Here is a 17526-nt window from a genome sequence, read left to right on the forward strand (position 1 = left end):
GGGCTGAGTCCTGCTGAGTTCACAGGAGTACCTGCTTCCCAGCACCAAGCCTTGGGGTCTCCAGCCCGCCTGTGGAGCCCACCCTGAGCTCATGGCCCATCCCCAGGGAGGTGCCACCCTGCCCTCCCCCCCGTGCCAAGCCAGGATGGGCACAGCTGTGCTCCCCCACCTACCTGGCAGCACCAGCGCAGGTAGAGGCTCCGCAGGGACGACATGGTGGACAGGTAGCTGAGGCCGGTGTCGGTGATCCGCACGCACCTGCCGGGGACAGGGGCGTCAGGGCTGGCCGGGAGTGGGGCACCCGGGGGTGTCCCCAAACCATGGCCCCCATGCTGCACCTTCTGCTTCCAGCGCAGCTCAGCGCAGCATGGCTTGGCATGGCATGGTTTGTCATGGTGTGACATGGCACAGCGTGGCTCAGCATGGCATGGCACAGCACGGCATGGCACAGCGCGATGGGGCAGGGCTTGGCATGGCATGGCATGGCTTGACATGGCATGGAACGGCATGGCATGTCTCATCGTGGCTCAGCATGACATGGCATGGCTTGGCATGGCACGGCACAGCTCAACACAGTTCTGCACGTCCCTGTACCTGTCGAGCACCAGCTCCTCCAGCTTGTGCAGGTCGCAGGCGATGTACTCCAGGGCCATGTCGGTGATACGAGGGCACCAGGAGAGGTCGAGGCTGCGCAGCTTCCGCAGGTTCTCGGCCACCAACTCCACCCCGTCATCCGTCACCTTGGAGCAGCCCGAGAGGCTGAGGACGCTCAGGTTGGGCAGGCTGTGCACCATGTTGACCACGCCGTGGTTGGTGATCTCCCAGCAGGAGTTGAGGCGCAGGGTGTGGGTGGTGTAGCCCTGCTTGGCGGTGAAGTAGGCGAGCGCCGTGTCCGTCACGTGGTAGGCCTGCAGGTTGAGCTCGGTGAGGTTGGGCAGGAGCTGCGAGATGGCGGCGATGGCGTCGTCGGCCACGTTGATGCAGTCGCTGACACTCAGGGCCGTGATCCGGGCGTTTAGGCTGGACCACAGCCCCGCCTCCGTGAAGTCGTTGCAGCCCGACAGCTCCAGCCGCACCACGCCCTGCATCTGCTCCAGCATCACCTGCCGAGGGCCGGGGGGTCAGGGCATGGTGGGCACCACCCCGTGCTCTGTGCAGCCCTGCCCCGCATCCCTCTGAGCCCCCTGTGGCCCTGCTCCCAGTCCTGCCTGGGTGCAGCCTTCTCCCTGGGACCTCCCTGGTGTGGGACACACCAGCATTGGTGGGGAATGGGAGGGGACAGGCAGGGACTCCCAGATGCAGCCCCAGTGCTGTGCCAGGTGCTGTTGGCAGAGTCAGGATTGATGCCTGCTCCCAACACAGGAACTGCTCAGGTAATTTGTGCCCACGGAGCAGCTGATGCTGTGTTTGGCCATGGTGCAAGGCACCTCAGTGGGGACCTTGCCAGGCCCTGTGCAGGACCATGAGTTGCCCCATCTCCGTCTGACCCTCAGCCCCTTGCTTGGATGATGCCCCCTTGTTGGGGAGCAGCCAGCCAAGTGGGAATGTCCCCATCCCCTGAGTCCTGCTTGTCACCCACCACCATATCCACTGCCAGCAGCACCTTGCCTGGCTCTGCCTTCCTGGCAACATCCATGGGCAGCAGGGATGAACCCCCTCTGGCAGCATCCTGACTCTCTGCCTGCACCCATCGCACTGCCCAGAGCACAGGCAGGGGCTCCCAGTGCTGCCCACACCTGTGGGATGGCCATGCCACCTGCCTGCCCCTTCCCTGTGACCAGAGAAAGCTCTGCCCACGTGTGTGTCCCCAGGCCCACTAGGAATGACCCACCATCGCCACATCTGAGCCACCCCGGTCACCTCACCAGGGTCACCTACCTCCAACCCCGCATCTGTGATGGTCGACCTCTTAAGGCTCATGGACTTGACTCCCTTCTTGGAGAGGGGGTAGTTGTCAATGAACTCACAAATGTCCAGGTCAGAGACGCCCACGAGGCAGAAGCCATCAAAGCCGCGGACGGCGAAGCCCTGTAGGCTGACAAACTCCTTCTCCCCGCCAGGCAGGATGTTGTAGAGCTCTTTGGTGTGCAGGACGGGTGTCAAGCCCACCCAGAACTTGGGCTGGTAAAGCACCCGCCGCCACGCCTTGCACACCTGTGCCAGCACACACTTCTCACACGCCGAAAAGTACCAGAACAGGCGGTTGAGGATCTTCTCGTCCACCGCCAGCTGCCTCTCCGAGGGTGAGCCCGGCAGCCGCTCCGGCGAGGGCTGCTCCGAGCCCTCGCTCGCGTTCAGTCCCACCAAGGAAGCGCCGGGAGGGGAGGACACGCTGGCCAGAGCAGCCAAGGAGAGTGGGGAGGCCAGGCTGGGGATGGGCAGGTCGCTGCGGTGGGCTAAGGCCGGGCTGAGGATGGCAGGCACGGAGGAAGGCTGGCACAGGCGGTTTTTCATGGCAGGGGTGCCTTTGGTGATGCTGGCGGAGCCGAGGCCGTTGGGTTGCGTGGGGATCTTCACCAGTCCATTGCGGGGCAAACATGGGGGCTTGGTGTCGCCGTTTCTCGGGTTCGACATCTTCCACAGGTCTCTCTGTAACACAGGGATGTGGGATGAGGGGCTGCCGGTCTGGCAGGGAGGGGGGACGGGGCGGGGGGATGTGTCAGCACAGGCAGGCAGGGAGATCCCAGGAGTCCCTGTGCAGGGAGCAGGGTGGCACATGGGAGCGGGAAATGCAGGGAGGGTGGGCACAGCCACAGAGGGCCATGGCCGGGGCACAGAGCAGGATCCTCCCAGAGGATGCATGGCCATGGCATCCCCCATGATGAGGGACAGATGGGGATTTGTCCCTGGATGTTCACATCCCTCTCTGAGCTGGAATCCAGCCATCAGTGGGGGCTGGAGCAGGAACCACAGACTGGTTTGGGTTGGAAGGCACCTCAAAGTTCATCTCATTCCAGCCCCCTGCCATGGGCAGGGACACCTTCCACTAGCCCAGGTTGCTCCAAGCCCCGTCCAACCTGGCCTTGGACACTTCCAGGAATGGGACAGCCACAGCTTCTCTGGGCAACCTCTGCCAGGTCCTCACTGCTCTCACAGGGAGGAATTTCTCCCCAGTATTCCATCTAACCCTGCCCTGTGGCAGTGGGAAGCCACTGCCCCTTGTCCTGTCCCTCCAGGCCCTTGTCCCAAGTCCCTCTCCAGCTCTCCTGGAGCCCCTTTAGGCCCTGGAAGGGGCTCTCAGGTCTCCCCAGGGTCTTCTCTTCTCCAGGTGAACACTCCCAGCTCTCCCAGCCTGGCTCCAGAGCAGAGGGGCTCCAGCCCTTGGAGCATTTTTGTGGAGGGGGGATGAGGCAGTGGTGTTGGAGCAGAGCTACCTGTGAGCCCGTGCCAGGCAGGAGCCTCTCAGCAGCCGGGCAGCACCAGCAAACCAGGCAATAAATATTGCAGTGGCAGCAGGGCCGGCTTTCCACGGCCCCGCCGCACCCGCCATCCATTATTCAACACGTTTCCCTCTATAAATACAGAGGTGAATAATTGATGGGGCTCAGCCCCTTCCCCCTGCCCCAGCTGGTGCCTGGTGTGGGGCCCTGCTGGAGTGCTCCTGTCCTGTTTGCCAGTGCTGTGCCAAACCCTGTGACAGCGCTGGCTCCCGGCAGCCCCTGGGGACACGATGAGGAGCTGGAGTACAGGAAAGGGCTTTCAGTGCATGGATCAGGGGACAGGGACATGGCCCTGAAGCCCCGAGGGATGCCTGGCACGTCCATCCATCAGTATCTGATGGAACCTGAGGACCCTCTTCATTGCCAGCTCCCCCCGGACCCACGATAAAATCAAGGGAATTATTTTAGCTGCTTTATTTGTGATGAAGACGACCAGGGCCCGATGAAGGAGCACCAAGGGAGGAGCATCCTGCCTGGTAACGCTCCTGGTCAAGCTCTGTGGGCTCTGAGGATGCTCCATGCAGCCTAGGGGAGGTGGCTATTGAGAGGGATGCAGCCCAGATCCCCTGCTGCCCCCAGCCCATTGCTTTCACCCTCACAGCATCCCTGGCCTCATCCAGCTCCCCTGGAGCAAGCAAGGAGGGAGCAGCCATGCAAAAAGGAGCTCAGGAGCGCAGGCAGCTGCCAGTGGCACAGCTGGCAAACCCCGTGGGATGCACAGCACGTGGCATCTCCTGAGGACACTGTTCCCAGCACAGCCGTGGGACGGGGCTGGTGGGAGCTGCTGAAGCCTCTTCCATGGTGTGGAGGTGCCAGCAGACAGCCCGGCTCAGTGGCAGTGGCCTGGAGAGATCCCAGCCTCCAGGGATGAGCCCAGCCCTGTGCAGACAGTCTGGTGCCACTCCCGGCTCCGATGCAGCTGCTGCTGCCTCCACTCCCGCTGCCCGAGAGCAGAGCTGGGCCTCTGGTGCTTGGACATGTGTTAAATTTGCTTGAAAGCAGGAGAAGAGGAGGGTGAAGAAGGAAGAAACTTAAAACCAGAGGCTGGGTTCTTGGCAGCAATTGGGGAAGCAAGCAGAACGTGCACCAGGGTGTCTCACACAGCACAAGTCCAAGCAGATAATTACTGGGTGGCACAGAAAAGCTGTTGATCCAGCACAGAGCCCACAGCCAGAGCCAGTCAGCACGCTGGTTGTCTCCAGGGAGAGGGCAGGTGGTGACAGAGGGGCAGCCTGGGGCCTTGGGAGCCCAAGGGGACAGTCCCAGCAGGAGACAGATGCTGACAAGTCTCCGGACTGAACTGCAGCCAGCAGGAGGTTTTGGAAACGGATACAACCAGCTCAGACCTGGACTGGTCCCCGAGGCCACGCCCAGGGGGGGCTCAGTGGATTCAGCAGCTTTCCCTGCCCTGCCTTGGAAAGATGAGCCAGGTCCCCACTGCCCCAGGCGCTGAGGCTGCCTGTCTGGAGCACAGAAATCCTGAACCTTGAATGAGCTGGGAAGCCACTTCAAATAGAAAGATGGCCAGAAATTCAGGCCCCTGGGTACAGGCAGATCCAGGCAGTGGTGGCGGGAGGCTGGGCAGGCATTTCTTTCTGGGAAAATGGGCAGGCAAAGATTTGGGTGTTCCTACCATCCCCAGGAGCAGGACTGTGCTTGGGCAAAGACCCAGTGTGGGGAAGGTGGGCTGGGGCCACACACTGGGGGGAGGAGTGGGTCCAATAACTGTTCTCTCCTCTGTCTCTGGCAGCACTGGGATCTGCCCTCCCTTGCTGCAGGAAAGCCCCTGTCTGCAGCCAAGTAGCCCCCCAGGCTTCTGCACCCCAGGGCTGAGGCCACATTCCTCCAATCTAGAAAATGCTATTCCCACATCCCATGGAGATTCCAACTGCTGTGTGCTGGGACACCTCTGTCCTGCCCCAGGCCCTCCCAACCCACCGAGACAGCGGATGGACAGGGACACACAAATCTGTCTGCCTTGGAAGTGTCAGTACAGATGGTCTCTGATGTTCCAGCAGCTCCATGAGCACCTCCATATGCTTTTTGACCACCTCAAAGCAGGAGGAGAGCAGAGATTTGGCCTTGTCTCCCTGACATCTCACAGTTTGCAGACTGTGTGACTGGGCCAACCATCATCCCCAGGATTGTTCAGCACTTGGTACAACCATCCTTGCTGAGAACTCACAGGAACAGCTCAGATTTGCAACCCCATAGACAAGCCCCCTTTTCTCCCACAGGCTCATGGGGAAGTGTCTTCCAGCAGTGGAGTGGCAGCTCCCAATCCCCAGTGGGAGAAAACCTGACAAAAGCAAAGGTCAAAGTCCTTCAGTTCCCAAATCCACTCCAGGGTGCACATTTCACAGGAGACGTCACTGCCAGAGAAGTCACTTCATTCAGGAAGGTTTTGTCACCCACAACAAGTGATGATGCAGTGCTGGGGGGCGGATTTGACGCAGGAAGAGAGAAGAAAACGGGGCTCTAAGAGCCTGTCATCACAAACATTGCACAGACAATGAGGATGCTGGGATGAACAGGACGGAAGCTGCCAGGAAGACAGAGCTTGTCCAAGCTGTTGGAGAGTTTACCAACAGCTGGTAGTGAGGAGGGATGAGGGCCTCGGGAAGGGCAGGATGATCAGTCACCCTGTTAGTGCTGCCCTGAGTGGTGTTGCCTGGGAGATCCCAGGCTCCTGGATCAGACAGCTGTGGTCAGGCTCGGGGGCGAGCTCTGGGGCAGCCGGGGTCGGAGAGGCCACGAGGCACCCCGGACTGGCCGGCGAGGAGCCGCCGGGAGCCCAGCCCCGCTGCGGTCAGCACGGCGGAGAGGAGCTAGTCCCGGCAGCACCGCGGACAGCGGCGGCCCCGGGCAGCACCGTGGACAGCGGCCGAGCCCGCCGGCCCCGCGCCGCCGCACCCCGCAAGGGAGCCCGCAAACGTGCCCCTGCACGACCCCCCCTCAGCCGTCCCTGTGAGGGTATTGCCCTGCCAGGTCCCTGTGAGCATCCGCTATCACCCTGCCAGGGCCCTGCGAGGATCCACCATTGCCTCACCGGGTCCTTGTCAGAGATCCCACTATTGTCCTGCCAGGTCCCTGTGAGAATCTACCACTGCCCTGTCAGGTACTTGTAAGAGATCCTGCTATGACCCCCCCCAGGACCCTGTGAAAACCCGCTATTGCCCTGCCAGGTCCTTGTAACAGATCTTGCTATCACCCTGCCAGGACACTGTGAGGATCCACTATCGCCCTGCCAGGTCCTTGGAAGAGAACCTACTATCACCCCACCAGGTCCCTGAGAGGATCTACTGTTGCCCTGACAATTCCCTGTGGGGACTCACTGTTGCCCCACCTGCTCCCCGTGAGACCCTCCTATCACCCTGCCAGGTCCCTGCAGCCCCCACTCCTGCCTCCCCAGCCTGCCCTGCCCCCCTGTTATTGCCCTGCCAGGATCCAAAGCTGCTGTGAAGTGATTTCTGAGGAGCCCCCTCTCCAGCGGCAGAGCTGCAGGGCAGTGAGGAGCCATCGGCCCTGGCTGCCTGCACACACACACACACACACACACACACACACAGGGACACATAAATGCACACACGGACACACACGGAAATGCACAGGAGCCTCAGGAGTGGGTGGATGCCCCTGCACAGGTCATGGTGCTCACAAACACACACACACACACAAACACAAACACACAAACACAGATAGAGACACAGACACACACACACAGGTACAACCATCCTTGCACACAAACACACACACACACAGACAGACATGCACACAAACACACGGACACAGACACAAACACACACAAACAGATAGACACACACAAACACACACACACACACACAAACACACGCGGAGGTACAACCATCCTTCCACACAAACACACAAACACACAAACACACACACACACACACGCACAGCCGGAGCCGCCGCGTGCACGCGCACACAGGGTTGCATCAGCTGAATTCATTAGCCCGTCTATTTTTACTAATGCAGCAAATCAAGTTGCTCTACAGGCGGAGAAAACACACCCGAGACAGAGAGCCGTGGCGGAGCACGAAGCCAAGGGCTTTTGTCCAGCACTCCTGAGGGGATGGATCAGCTTCCCGAGACTCCCCCAGCTCCACGGGATGTCCCTGACCAGAAGCAATGCCAGGCAGCTCTTGCCTGGGGGGCTGAACCTGCCGACCGGAGCACATGGCAGTAATAAAGACATCCCGCTGCAAAGCCGTCCCTGCACGGCACCGCTCCCTGCTGTGCTGCTGCCTCCTGCTCTGATCCCATCGGGGCACAACACTGCCCGTGCCGTGAGGGGGGGTGCAGGACCCCAAACCTCTGAAACCAAGACCCCTCGGAGGGCTGGCATCACCCCGGAAGTGCAGAGGAGCCCCTAGAGACCCTGGCTGAGCCCCTGGCTGCCCCAGAGGTGGAGGAGCAGTGGGTGTGTTTGGGTAGGGGGATGCTGTACCTGTGGAGGGGAGGGGGGGTGCGTGCACAGGTGAGTCTGTGCTCCCGGGCTCAGCACTCACACAAGTGAGCTGGAAGAGAGGCTCAGAGCACAGCTCCAAACTCAGTGCTACCTCTTCCTTGATGCACAAGCCAGGAATTCATGGTAGGGAAGGGCCTCATCACTCTACCCGGCCCCAAAGACTTGCTGTTTGTGTGATGGGAGCTGGGAAACTCCCTCCTGAGATGGCCCTGAGAGCTCCTCGGGAGACCAGAGGGCTGAGAGCAGCTTTCCTGCTCCCTTGTTGGCTTCCAACGATGCCAAAGAGCTCATCCCACCTTGCAGCAGACAAAGAGGCTCAAGAGGGGCTGGAAAACACCTGGTTTGAGTCCCATTGCTGGCAGCTGCTGCCCTCAGTGCTGGGCGTGCTGATGAATCCATCTCTGAGTCTCAGGCAGCTTGTGGCCAAGCAGCAGAGCTGTCACGATGGGGACCCCCCCAGCACTGCTCTCTCCCAGGTCCCACAGCCTTCCCAAATGGCAAAACCCCCAGAGAAAGGTCAGGCTCTGCAGGGCCAGCCCCATGCCCAGGGAGCTGGGAAAAGCTGGCTGAGGTGCCAGAGCCAAGCTCTGCTCAGGTCCCCACCACTTTGTGCTTCACTGAGGGAATGGCTCCGCTCCAGGAGCACTGAGAGATGCAGCTCCTGTCTCCCCCAGCCCCCAGCACGGGGGAATTGTAGGGAGGAGGCAGAGCTCCAGCCTCCCAGCCCAGCCAAGCAAAACTTCCTTGCAACAGGCAGCAGGGTCCCCTCCGGTCACAGTATCTGTCTTCTCTGGTAAGACCCAAATCTCTCAAAGACATCAAGTTCTCTTTCCTTATTCCAGGCAGCCCAATGTCCCTTTGGGAGGAACCCCCCACACAAAAAAGCACAGGATGGACAGACCAGGGCAGAGCTGAATCCCGGGGCCCTTCCCTCCAGCCACCTCCAAAGATCCCTGTGCTCACCACCATGGGAGGATGCTCGTGCCTCAGCCAAGCTTCTCCCTGCTCCCCACTGACCTCATGTGCCAGATCCTGCCCAGCCTGGCCTCCACTCACTGCAAACCCAGCCAGAGCCCAGCAAGAGAACTCAGCATGTCACAGCCCTTCTCTCTGCCCCTCCTGGGCCCAGGAAGGGGTTTACAAAAATGCAAGATCCCACGAGGAGAGAGGAGACAGGAGAGCCCGGCCCAAGGCTGTCCCCGAGCCCCCTGGTCCCCAGGACATGGATGTGCTCCCCGGGTGCTGATGGGACTCGAGCCCCTCCAAACCTCTCCATCCCCCCAGACATGGCCATGGCCATGCAAGCAGCGGTGTCCCTTTGCTGCTGGGCTTGGGGGTCCAGCCAGGAGCTGGGGCTGGGTTGAGGTGGGGGCCACTGGCACCAGGCTGGTAGGACACTGGGGAAGGCAGACAGTGTTCAGCCACAGCACTCCTCGCTGCAGGGGGCTGTGGGTGTTAAATGCCAGCACAGGCTCCAAAAAGCCGTTAGATGACTCCAGAAAGCAAAGGCACTGATCCTGCTCCCCGTGCAGCCCCCCAGCCTTCTGCTTGCTGAATCCAGGAGCTGGGCACAGGTCACACATCCAGCAGGGAGAAACCCTGGAGAAATGGCTTCTGTTGAACTGCCCCCTCCCCAAACACTCTCCCCTTCAGCCCCGAGCTCCTCCTCAGAACCCCCAGCCCTGGAGCCCCCAGCACACATGGCTGGGCCCCGTGGCACGTGGGCAGAGGTTGGGTGGGGGTGGGATCCTGCCAAAGGAGCTCCACTCGCCCGCGCACCCCATCCTGCTCCCTCCCACACCATCGGCACCCACTCGCCTCCCAGATCCCCTTTCTCCTCTCTGGGTGCTGCTCCATCCTCACAGACACAGGTGGGGAGCAAGAGGCTGTGGTTTGGGCATGGGGAAACTGAGGTACAGGCAGGACGATGTGGTTTTGCCATGGAGTTGCCAGAGCCTGAGCCAGGCACAGATTAAATCTCCAGAGTAGGAGGACAAGATGCAGCCCCCAAACTCCAAGTGCTCCGTTTTCAGTTCCCTTCTACCTGGAGCACAACCATATTCCCACGGGATAGTCAACACTGTCCTCTCCACTGGAGAGGGCAAGGGCACCCTTTCCCCCTCTGGCCTTACCCCAGCCCAAGTAAGGGTCACTCCTTCTCCGGGAGCAGGATTTGGGGAGACAAGAGGGTCCCAGTGCTGTGGATGTTTGTCCTGCTGCTCCCCACTGCCATGGAGCCACTGGCATGGGCAGGAGAGCAGGCAAAGGGATCGATGTGGGGGAAGCCAGCTCGGGGAAAAATAGATATCTATCTCATTAAAAATGGATGCTCAAGCGAGTCCTCCCCACTCCAAAGCCACCTCCCTCCCTCTTCCTGGTAGCCAGAGTGAAATCAGCACCCAGCTTCCAGAGGAGGGAAGATGCCAGCACGGCATGGCGCTGCCTCTGTGCCCACTGCTCCCACCCCGCTGCTGCTGAGACCCTCTGGGTGCTGCAGGGGGGGTCTGGGACCCCCAGCACTTCGGGCAGAGGGTAATTATGGAGCAGGACCTCTAACAGGAGCATCTCTGCTGCAGGGACTGCCACACTCTGGCCTTCACTGCCCAGGCACTGCCACATCCCACCAGTGGCATTGCATGCCCCAAAGGCAGTGCTGCTTCAGCCCAGTGCCCCATGGCACCCCTGGGCCCCCACATGGTCAAGATCTTGGGGGTCTCTGTTTGATTTCTGCCAGAACCCCGTGCCTCAGTTTCCCCCATCCATGTCCAGCCCCCCCCCCCATTCCATGGGGTTCAGCCTGCCCACCTGGCCCCTGCACAGACCCCTCCACCCATTCCCACCCCCTGCCCCACCAAAACAAACTCCTCATCCCCATCCCGGACTGCTTGGGGGTCCCTGACCCCACACTGGGCTCTCTGGGACCCCGCTGTGGGGCTAAGCCCCCTCAGCCCCATCCCAGCAAGGGTCTTCCCTTCCTCCATCCCCTGAGCTCTGAGATGGGGTGGCTGCCCCTCTGCCCCCATCTCTGGCAGGTGCCACCCTGCACCCAATGAAAGCCACGCCGAGGTGTTGGGGTGCTGGGGGGTTTGGTTACAGCCCCAGAGATGCCAGAGGTGCCACCAGGGAGGACGAGGGGCATTTTGGAAGTTGGCAGCAGAGGTGGAGGGGGGCAAACATCAACCCCACATCCGGGTGACCCTGTCCCTATGGCGACGTCCCTTTGCACCCTCATCCCAAAACATCCCTGCATCCCGCGGTACCCACCTGACCCCCCCTCCCCGCCGTTACCCACCCGGTGCTGCCCGGCCATGCCGGGGGGGACACAACACACCACCTTCCCCCCCCAGCACGCCCACACTCCCCAAACCGGGGGGGGGGGAGCACCAGGAGGGGGTCACACCGATCACCATCCTCTGGTGAGCTACCGGGAGGCGGGGGCGGAGGGGGGGCCACCGGACCGGGAGCCCCGGGGCCGGGCCGGCTCCGCCGCCGTTATATAACGCGGCTCCATGATGCGGGATGCGGCTGGGGGTGGTTGCGGTGCCGGTGCCGGGATTGGTGCTGGTACCGGTGGAACAGGCACCGACACCGACACCGGCATCGGCACCAACGCCGGCACCGGCTTTGTATTGTCAAGGGTTTTCCCGAGCGGCTCTTACCTCCAGCCCCGTCTCCCGAAGCTCATGCCATGCCTTGTGCCCGTCTTCTCTCGGTCGCAGAAAAAAAACCCACCAGGAAGAAAACCGGGAATAATCCCCCCAAAAATCCCCGTTGGCAAAGGGGCCGGATCCCGCCCGGCCCCCGCCCCAACCCCGCGAAACAACAGGAAAAATAAGCGGGGAGTGGAGGGGGGGAATGGGGCCGGATCCGGATCCGGGGGGATGGAGAAGGGGGGTCCCTCCTGCCAGCCAGCCCAGGGAGCTGGGAGCACACGCACACGCGCGTTTGCACACACGCACACGCGTGTCACCAGCGGAGCCTGTTAAAGAGACACGGTCGCCCGTAGCGATAATGGATCGCGATGGGATCGCGCTGGCACCGGGAGAGGCGAGGTGAGGGTGCGGGACACAGGGAATGATGTGGGGGGTGCGGGCAGGGCTGGGCTGGCAGCTGGGTGTGCAGGGAGAGAGGGGTGGTGGGTGGGGGAATGCAGGGGTGGAAGGATGGGGGATGGAGGGAGGGACGGGGGGATGGAAAGATGGAGGGGGGATGGAGGGATGGAGGGGTGGAAGGATGGAGGGAGGGATGGAGAAATGGGGGGAAGAATGGAGAGGTGCAGGGAGGGCCGTGGGGAGAAATGAAGGCAGGGATGAAAGGACAGATGGAAACATGGAGGGATGGAGGGAAGAATGGAGAGATGGGGATGAAGGAGTTGGAGAGGATGGAGGGATGGAGAAATGGAGGGAAGAGTGGTGAGATGAAGGGATAGAAAGGTGTAAGGATGGAGGGGTGGAGAATGGAGGATGGAGGGATGGAGAAATGGAGAGAAGAATGGTGAGATGGAGGGATGGAGGAAGAAATGGAGGGATGGAGGGATGGAGGGATGGATGGACAGATGGATGCTTGCTCTGGCTCTCTCCCTTCCAGGGCACTGGCAGGCTGGAGATTCTGGTGCAGATCCTGCTGCAGATCCTGCTGCAGACCCCTCTCACCCCGACAGGCAGCTGAGGCTCTGCTGGCAGTCCCTGGGGCACAGCGACGATGCTCGACCCAGCTCCAGCACCCTGGGGTGCAGCAGGCTCCCAGGACAGGGTGCTGTGCCCAGATGCTGGGGAGATTCACCTACTCAAGCCATGTCTGGCAGTGGGACCTGCTGGGGGCTGTGCCACTGCTGCCCCTCATTTCCCATCACCCCCACTCAGCACCCGCCCAGCACCCCCAGTCTGGGCCCAGCTCCACCACTGCTCCCCAAACTGGAGGAAACTGGTCAGCTGCCACATTTAACCCTATCTCCTCTGCCTCCCCCTGGTATGGCCCCATGTGAGCAGCAGGGCCAGGGCAGCTGCTGTGCCCGGCTGGCCCTGGGGAGGCTGCTGGATCTGCCTGGATCCGGCGCCTGGCTCCTGCTTCCATAATTTATAAGGCAGGTTGGGTTTCGCACTGGCAGCTGGGAGGGGGCTTGGAGGAGGAGACTGTGCACACACACACTCACTCACACTCACACTCATTCACACTCACACCCTCATCACACCCTGCCCAGAGGGTGTCAAATGCAGGAGAAGGTGCTGGAGGGGCCAGTGACTGCAGGGATGCGCAGATCCACGGCCTCATCTGGGTGACACATCTTTTCCCCATAGACTGAGGAACTGGTGGTCCTTCCTGCCACAATCCCTTGCCCCCTCCAGCAGTGCCCTGTCCCCCGTGATGCCTCGTCCCCATGGGGTTTTCCCAGGGAATTGCCAGCCAGCAGCAGCCCGGGAGCAGTGGGTGGTGGTCCAACGCTTGGGGACACGCTCTGTACCCAGAGTGGGCCCAGTACCAGCAGGGCTGGCAGGCACAGGCAGGCAGTGGGGCCCCAGATGGTCCCTGTTGTCCCCTTGGTCCTGGCACAGCCCCATTGTCACTAGCCCCTGCCAGCTCCAGGCCCAAGGGGGGACACGTTGTCATGTCCCCTTATCCCGGGGACATTTTCATGCCTGTAAAGAGACTGGAAAAGTCCCTGGGCATGTGGCGTCTCCATGCACACACTCTCAGTGGAAGGGACACAGCTGGGGTGCCACCAGCCCAGAGGGTACCCACACCCACAGCCTGGGGTGCCTGATGGGGAGTGCCTGGTCACCCCACTTCACCCTGTGTCACCATCACAGACCTCCTGAGCTTCCCTGCTCCCCGGGACTGTCCCTCCTGCGTGCCAGGAGGGTGTTGATGGGTGTCCCCATGCTCAGGCCAGGCCAGAAGCCGAGAGCCAAGTGACAAGGCTCCCCCAGCGCTCCTCCACCTTCCCACCCCACCACCCTCTGGATGCTGGAGGTTCTCACCCAGCCTGTCCCCATGGCGACGGGACCCTGGGCTGAGCATCCCCTGTCCAGCCGGAGCACCCCCGGTCCGGCCGGGCCCCCGGTGCCGGGGCTGGACCGCAGTGCGCCGGGGGCCCGTCGCCGCAGCAACCGCCGTCGCCTAGCGCCGCTGTCTCCCGGTAACCCGTCGCTTAGCAATGGGGGATTTTCACAGCTCGGGATGAAGAGTTGAAAGTTATTTTTAGCCCGGGCTGCGAATCAATAGGCAGCTCCATTCGCCGCCCCGCAGGATGCACGCGCAGGGGCCCGGCGGTGGCGGCGGGGACGGGGGGATGATGGGGGAGAGGGGTGGTCTGTCCAGCCTGGGGTCACCACCCCGGCACGGCCCACAGGGCCCCCATGGGCTCAGCCCCCTTTGTGCTGACTCCAGGGCTCAGAGCCCCTGGCTCTTCCCCGCCAAGGGTCTGAGCCCCCAGGGCTCCCCCCTCCAGCCCGTGTGCAGGTGAGGGTGGGTGAGGACACAGAGACTCTCAGGCTTCTGTTGGGACCATAGGGGATGATCACACTGATGTGGGGATCATTAGCTGCTGTGGAAACCCTAATCTTACCATGGAGACCCTCTTCTCACTGTGAGGGCCCTCACCTTACTGTGGGGACCCTCAAACAGCCATGGAGGACCCTCATCCAGCTGTTGGGAGCCTCATCCTTCCATGGGAAACTTCTGCCACCAGTGTGGACCTCCACCTTGTCATGGAGACCACTGCCTTGTCATTGGGGCCCTCTCCTTGGCATGAGGACACCAGCTTTGACATGTGGACCCTCTCCTTGCCTTGGGGATCCCCACCTTGCCATGGGGACCCCTCCCTCACAAAGGGGACCCCTACCTTGCCATGGGGACCCTTGTCCTGCTTTGGCGACCCTCATCTGTGGTTCCCCTCCAGACAACTTCCCTGAGCTCCCCAAGTCTCTCCAGGGCTTGTTCCCACTCCTGGGGCACCAGCCTGGGGGTCTGGATGCTCAGGGGCATTGAGAGGGGACAGAGCCTGTTCAGCACTCGGGTTCCATGGGGAAGGGCTCAGGTTCTCCCTGCATGTCCCCAGGGAAGGGCTGGGAGTTGAGATGAGGCTCCTGAGCTATTTTTTAAAGATGAGGTGGGTGCCTCCCACAGCCGCATCTCCTTTGGGTGCTCGGCTGGGCGGGAGAGCTCCCCACGCAGCCGGGGGGGACGGGCAGTGGGATGGGGAGAGGCTGAGCACCCCTAGCCTCTGAGCAGCCCTCCAAGGTCCCAGCCCCCCCCGAGTGCCCCTTTTGCCTTTCCAGAAGGGTTTTTGCCCCTGGGCACAGTCCATCCTGGAGCATCCCTGTCCTTGCCATCACCCACCTGTGGCACAGAGTGGAGGGTGCCCAGAGCCACCCCATAGAGACCCTTCATGACAGCGTGGATGTCCCAGGGACCTGTCAGGGGCCCGGGGGTTGCTGGATGGTGGCTGTCCAGGAAAGGAGAAACCTTGGGGTGACCCAGCAGGAAGAGGATGATCACCAAAAAAAAAGGAGGAGCCAGGGTCCCTCCTGCATGGAGCCCAGAGGTGTTCTGGGGTGGCAGATAGGTCTGGGGCAGAGCAGACCTGGATCGGTCACAGCAGGTCCAGAAGGGACACAGAAATGCTCAGAGGGCTGGAAGAAACTCTCCTGTGGGGAAAGGCTGGGAGAGCTGGGTATGTCCAGCCTGGAGAAGACCTTCAGGCATCCTGGAAATACTTGAAGGGGCTTGGAACAGAGATGAAGAGAGGCTTAGTGCCAGAACCTGTAGAGACAGGAGAAGGGGTGAGAATTTTAATTGGAAGGGAGCGGATTTAGATTGGATATAAGGAGGAAACACGTTGCAGGGGAGGCAGTGAGAAGCTGGAGGAGCTGTGGGTCCCCACCGGGCTGGAGCAGCCCGGGCCGGCGGGAATGTCTCTGCCCAGGGCAGAGGTAGGACCAGGTGGTCTTTGAAGGTCCTCTGGACGACTCGATGCTCTGCTTCTCTGCGGGAGGTGGTTTTCCCCCGCCCCTCTCAAGTCCCCCGGGGTCCACTGGGGTCCCCCCCCCGGGGGTGGCGATTCGCGGCCACCGTGCCCGCGGTCACCAGAGGGCACTGCGAGCCCGAGCATCACGGAGACACCCGAGGGGACCGGGGCCAAAAGGGGGCCCGGAGCGGCCCGAGAGCCGCCACAGGGGTCGGAGGCTTTGGGGAGCTCTCGGGGGGCGGCCGGCACCCAGGGCCCCCCAAGTTCTCCCAGTGCCACGGGGACAATCCCCCCTGTGGCAACCAGGGACAAAGGGGACACGGCAAGGTGCTGGGGACAGAGTCAGGGGGCACGGCCACAGGCCAGAGCTCCAGGCACGGCTGGCATCCCCGTGGGTGCCCAGAGATGCTCAGCCCCATCAGCTGGTCCGGAGATCTGAGGCAATAGCGGGGGGGGCTTTGCCCGGTCCCAGCTCAGCCCCAGCTCTGGTGGGTGTTCCAAAGGGGCTCCTGACCCCCTCCCCCCCCGATTGCCATGCCCCAAATGCAGGGGTGGCCCATGCCATGTGGAGGGAAGCCAGGATTGGTGGCCACGGTGGTTTGGTCAGGCTGGTGCCGAGGTTTAACCAGCAACACCCAGTTAAGGTGGGTCGGGGGCCGTTGGGGGTCCGGGGTGCAGACCCACCCCTGGGTGCTGGCATTAGGGCAGACACTGCCATGCGCCTGTGGCAACAGTGGCACCCACCTCCAGCCTCAAACACCCGTGTCCCACCTCCCTGCATGCTGGGGTGTCCCAAGGGAACATCCCCCGAGGGTGCTGAGCACCCACCCGGGTGGGGGATCGGTATCGATGGGTTGAGGCCCCTGTCTGGGGACTGCAGTGCCTCACATCTCACCCCTGGTGCCACCTCATCTCTGGTGTCACCCCACCTCTGGCACCACCTCACCACTGGTGCCACATCACCCCTGGGCACCTGGCCGAAGCCATTTGTGGGTCCCTGGTTGTATTCCCTGCCCAGCTCCAAGTCCAGCTCCCCCCACGGTGACACCGGCTTGGCCCCGGGACCGTGTCCCCCCATTCCGGGGTCACTGTGACCCTCCGGGGCACAGCCAGACCCTCGACCCAGCCACCCTCTAGCAAACTCTATAAGGCAACTGATGGGCTCAGCACGAGGGCCAGCAGGCAGAGAGCCCCACACCCCGACCCCCCACTCCAACCCCCTGACACCCCGACATCCTGGCCCGCTCCACCTTAACCCGCAGCCCCTCCGGCCCCTCATTTTCCACGGATTCCAGCAGCGTGACTTCTTTCAGCATCATTTCATGGCCGGAGGGCTGTGAATCCTCCTCTCCCCGCTGCCTCCCCCTCCCCTTCCCCCCTTCCCCTCTTTCTTCCCACCATCCCAGTTTACAATCCCTCATTTCCATTCCGCTCCACCCTCTGGCCGGGGACTTTGTTCCCGGCCTGTATCATCCCATTCCAATTGTTCGGTGTTTATTTCAAACATTTTGGCGGGCTGTCACTGCATGGAAACTTAATTAATGGTGGGGTCTGTGCTGGTGGCACAATAGCGGCTGGAAGGGGGGTGGTGTAAAAAATCCCAAGGTTTGGAGGGGGGTTCGGATATGTGT

The 17526-nt window shown here is 61.9% G+C and overlaps 2 protein-coding genes across 2 annotated transcripts in view; one reads left to right on the forward strand and one right to left on the reverse strand.

The window, feature by feature from the left end:
• Positions 1 to 173: 173 nt before the first annotated feature.
• On the reverse strand, positions 174 to 12054 carry FBXL16 (F-box and leucine rich repeat protein 16; the record flags this gene model as incomplete). Its single annotated transcript, XM_027693641.1, has 4 exons — positions 11589 to 12054; positions 1879 to 2589; positions 595 to 1103; positions 174 to 258 (listed from the first exon to the last, which is right to left on the reverse strand). Coding segments are annotated over exons 2-4 (1290 nt in total), but the record flags the coding sequence as incomplete, so codon positions are not given.
• Positions 11826 to 17526, forward strand: part of METRN (meteorin, glial cell differentiation regulator) — a 9817-nt gene continuing 4116 nt past the window's right edge. The window contains exon 1 of the mRNA XM_027693733.1: positions 11826 to 11981. Coding sequence (XP_027549534.1) covers positions 11941 to 11981 — 41 coding nt within the window. The 5' untranslated portion in view covers positions 11826 to 11940. The remainder of the gene's footprint in view (positions 11982 to 17526) is intronic.

This window comes from Neopelma chrysocephalum, unplaced genomic scaffold, assembly GCF_003984885.1.
Source record: "Neopelma chrysocephalum unplaced genomic scaffold, ASM398488v2 Primary Assembly neopelma1_93, whole genome shotgun sequence".
NCBI classification, from domain to species: domain Eukaryota; kingdom Metazoa; phylum Chordata; class Aves; order Passeriformes; family Pipridae; genus Neopelma; species Neopelma chrysocephalum.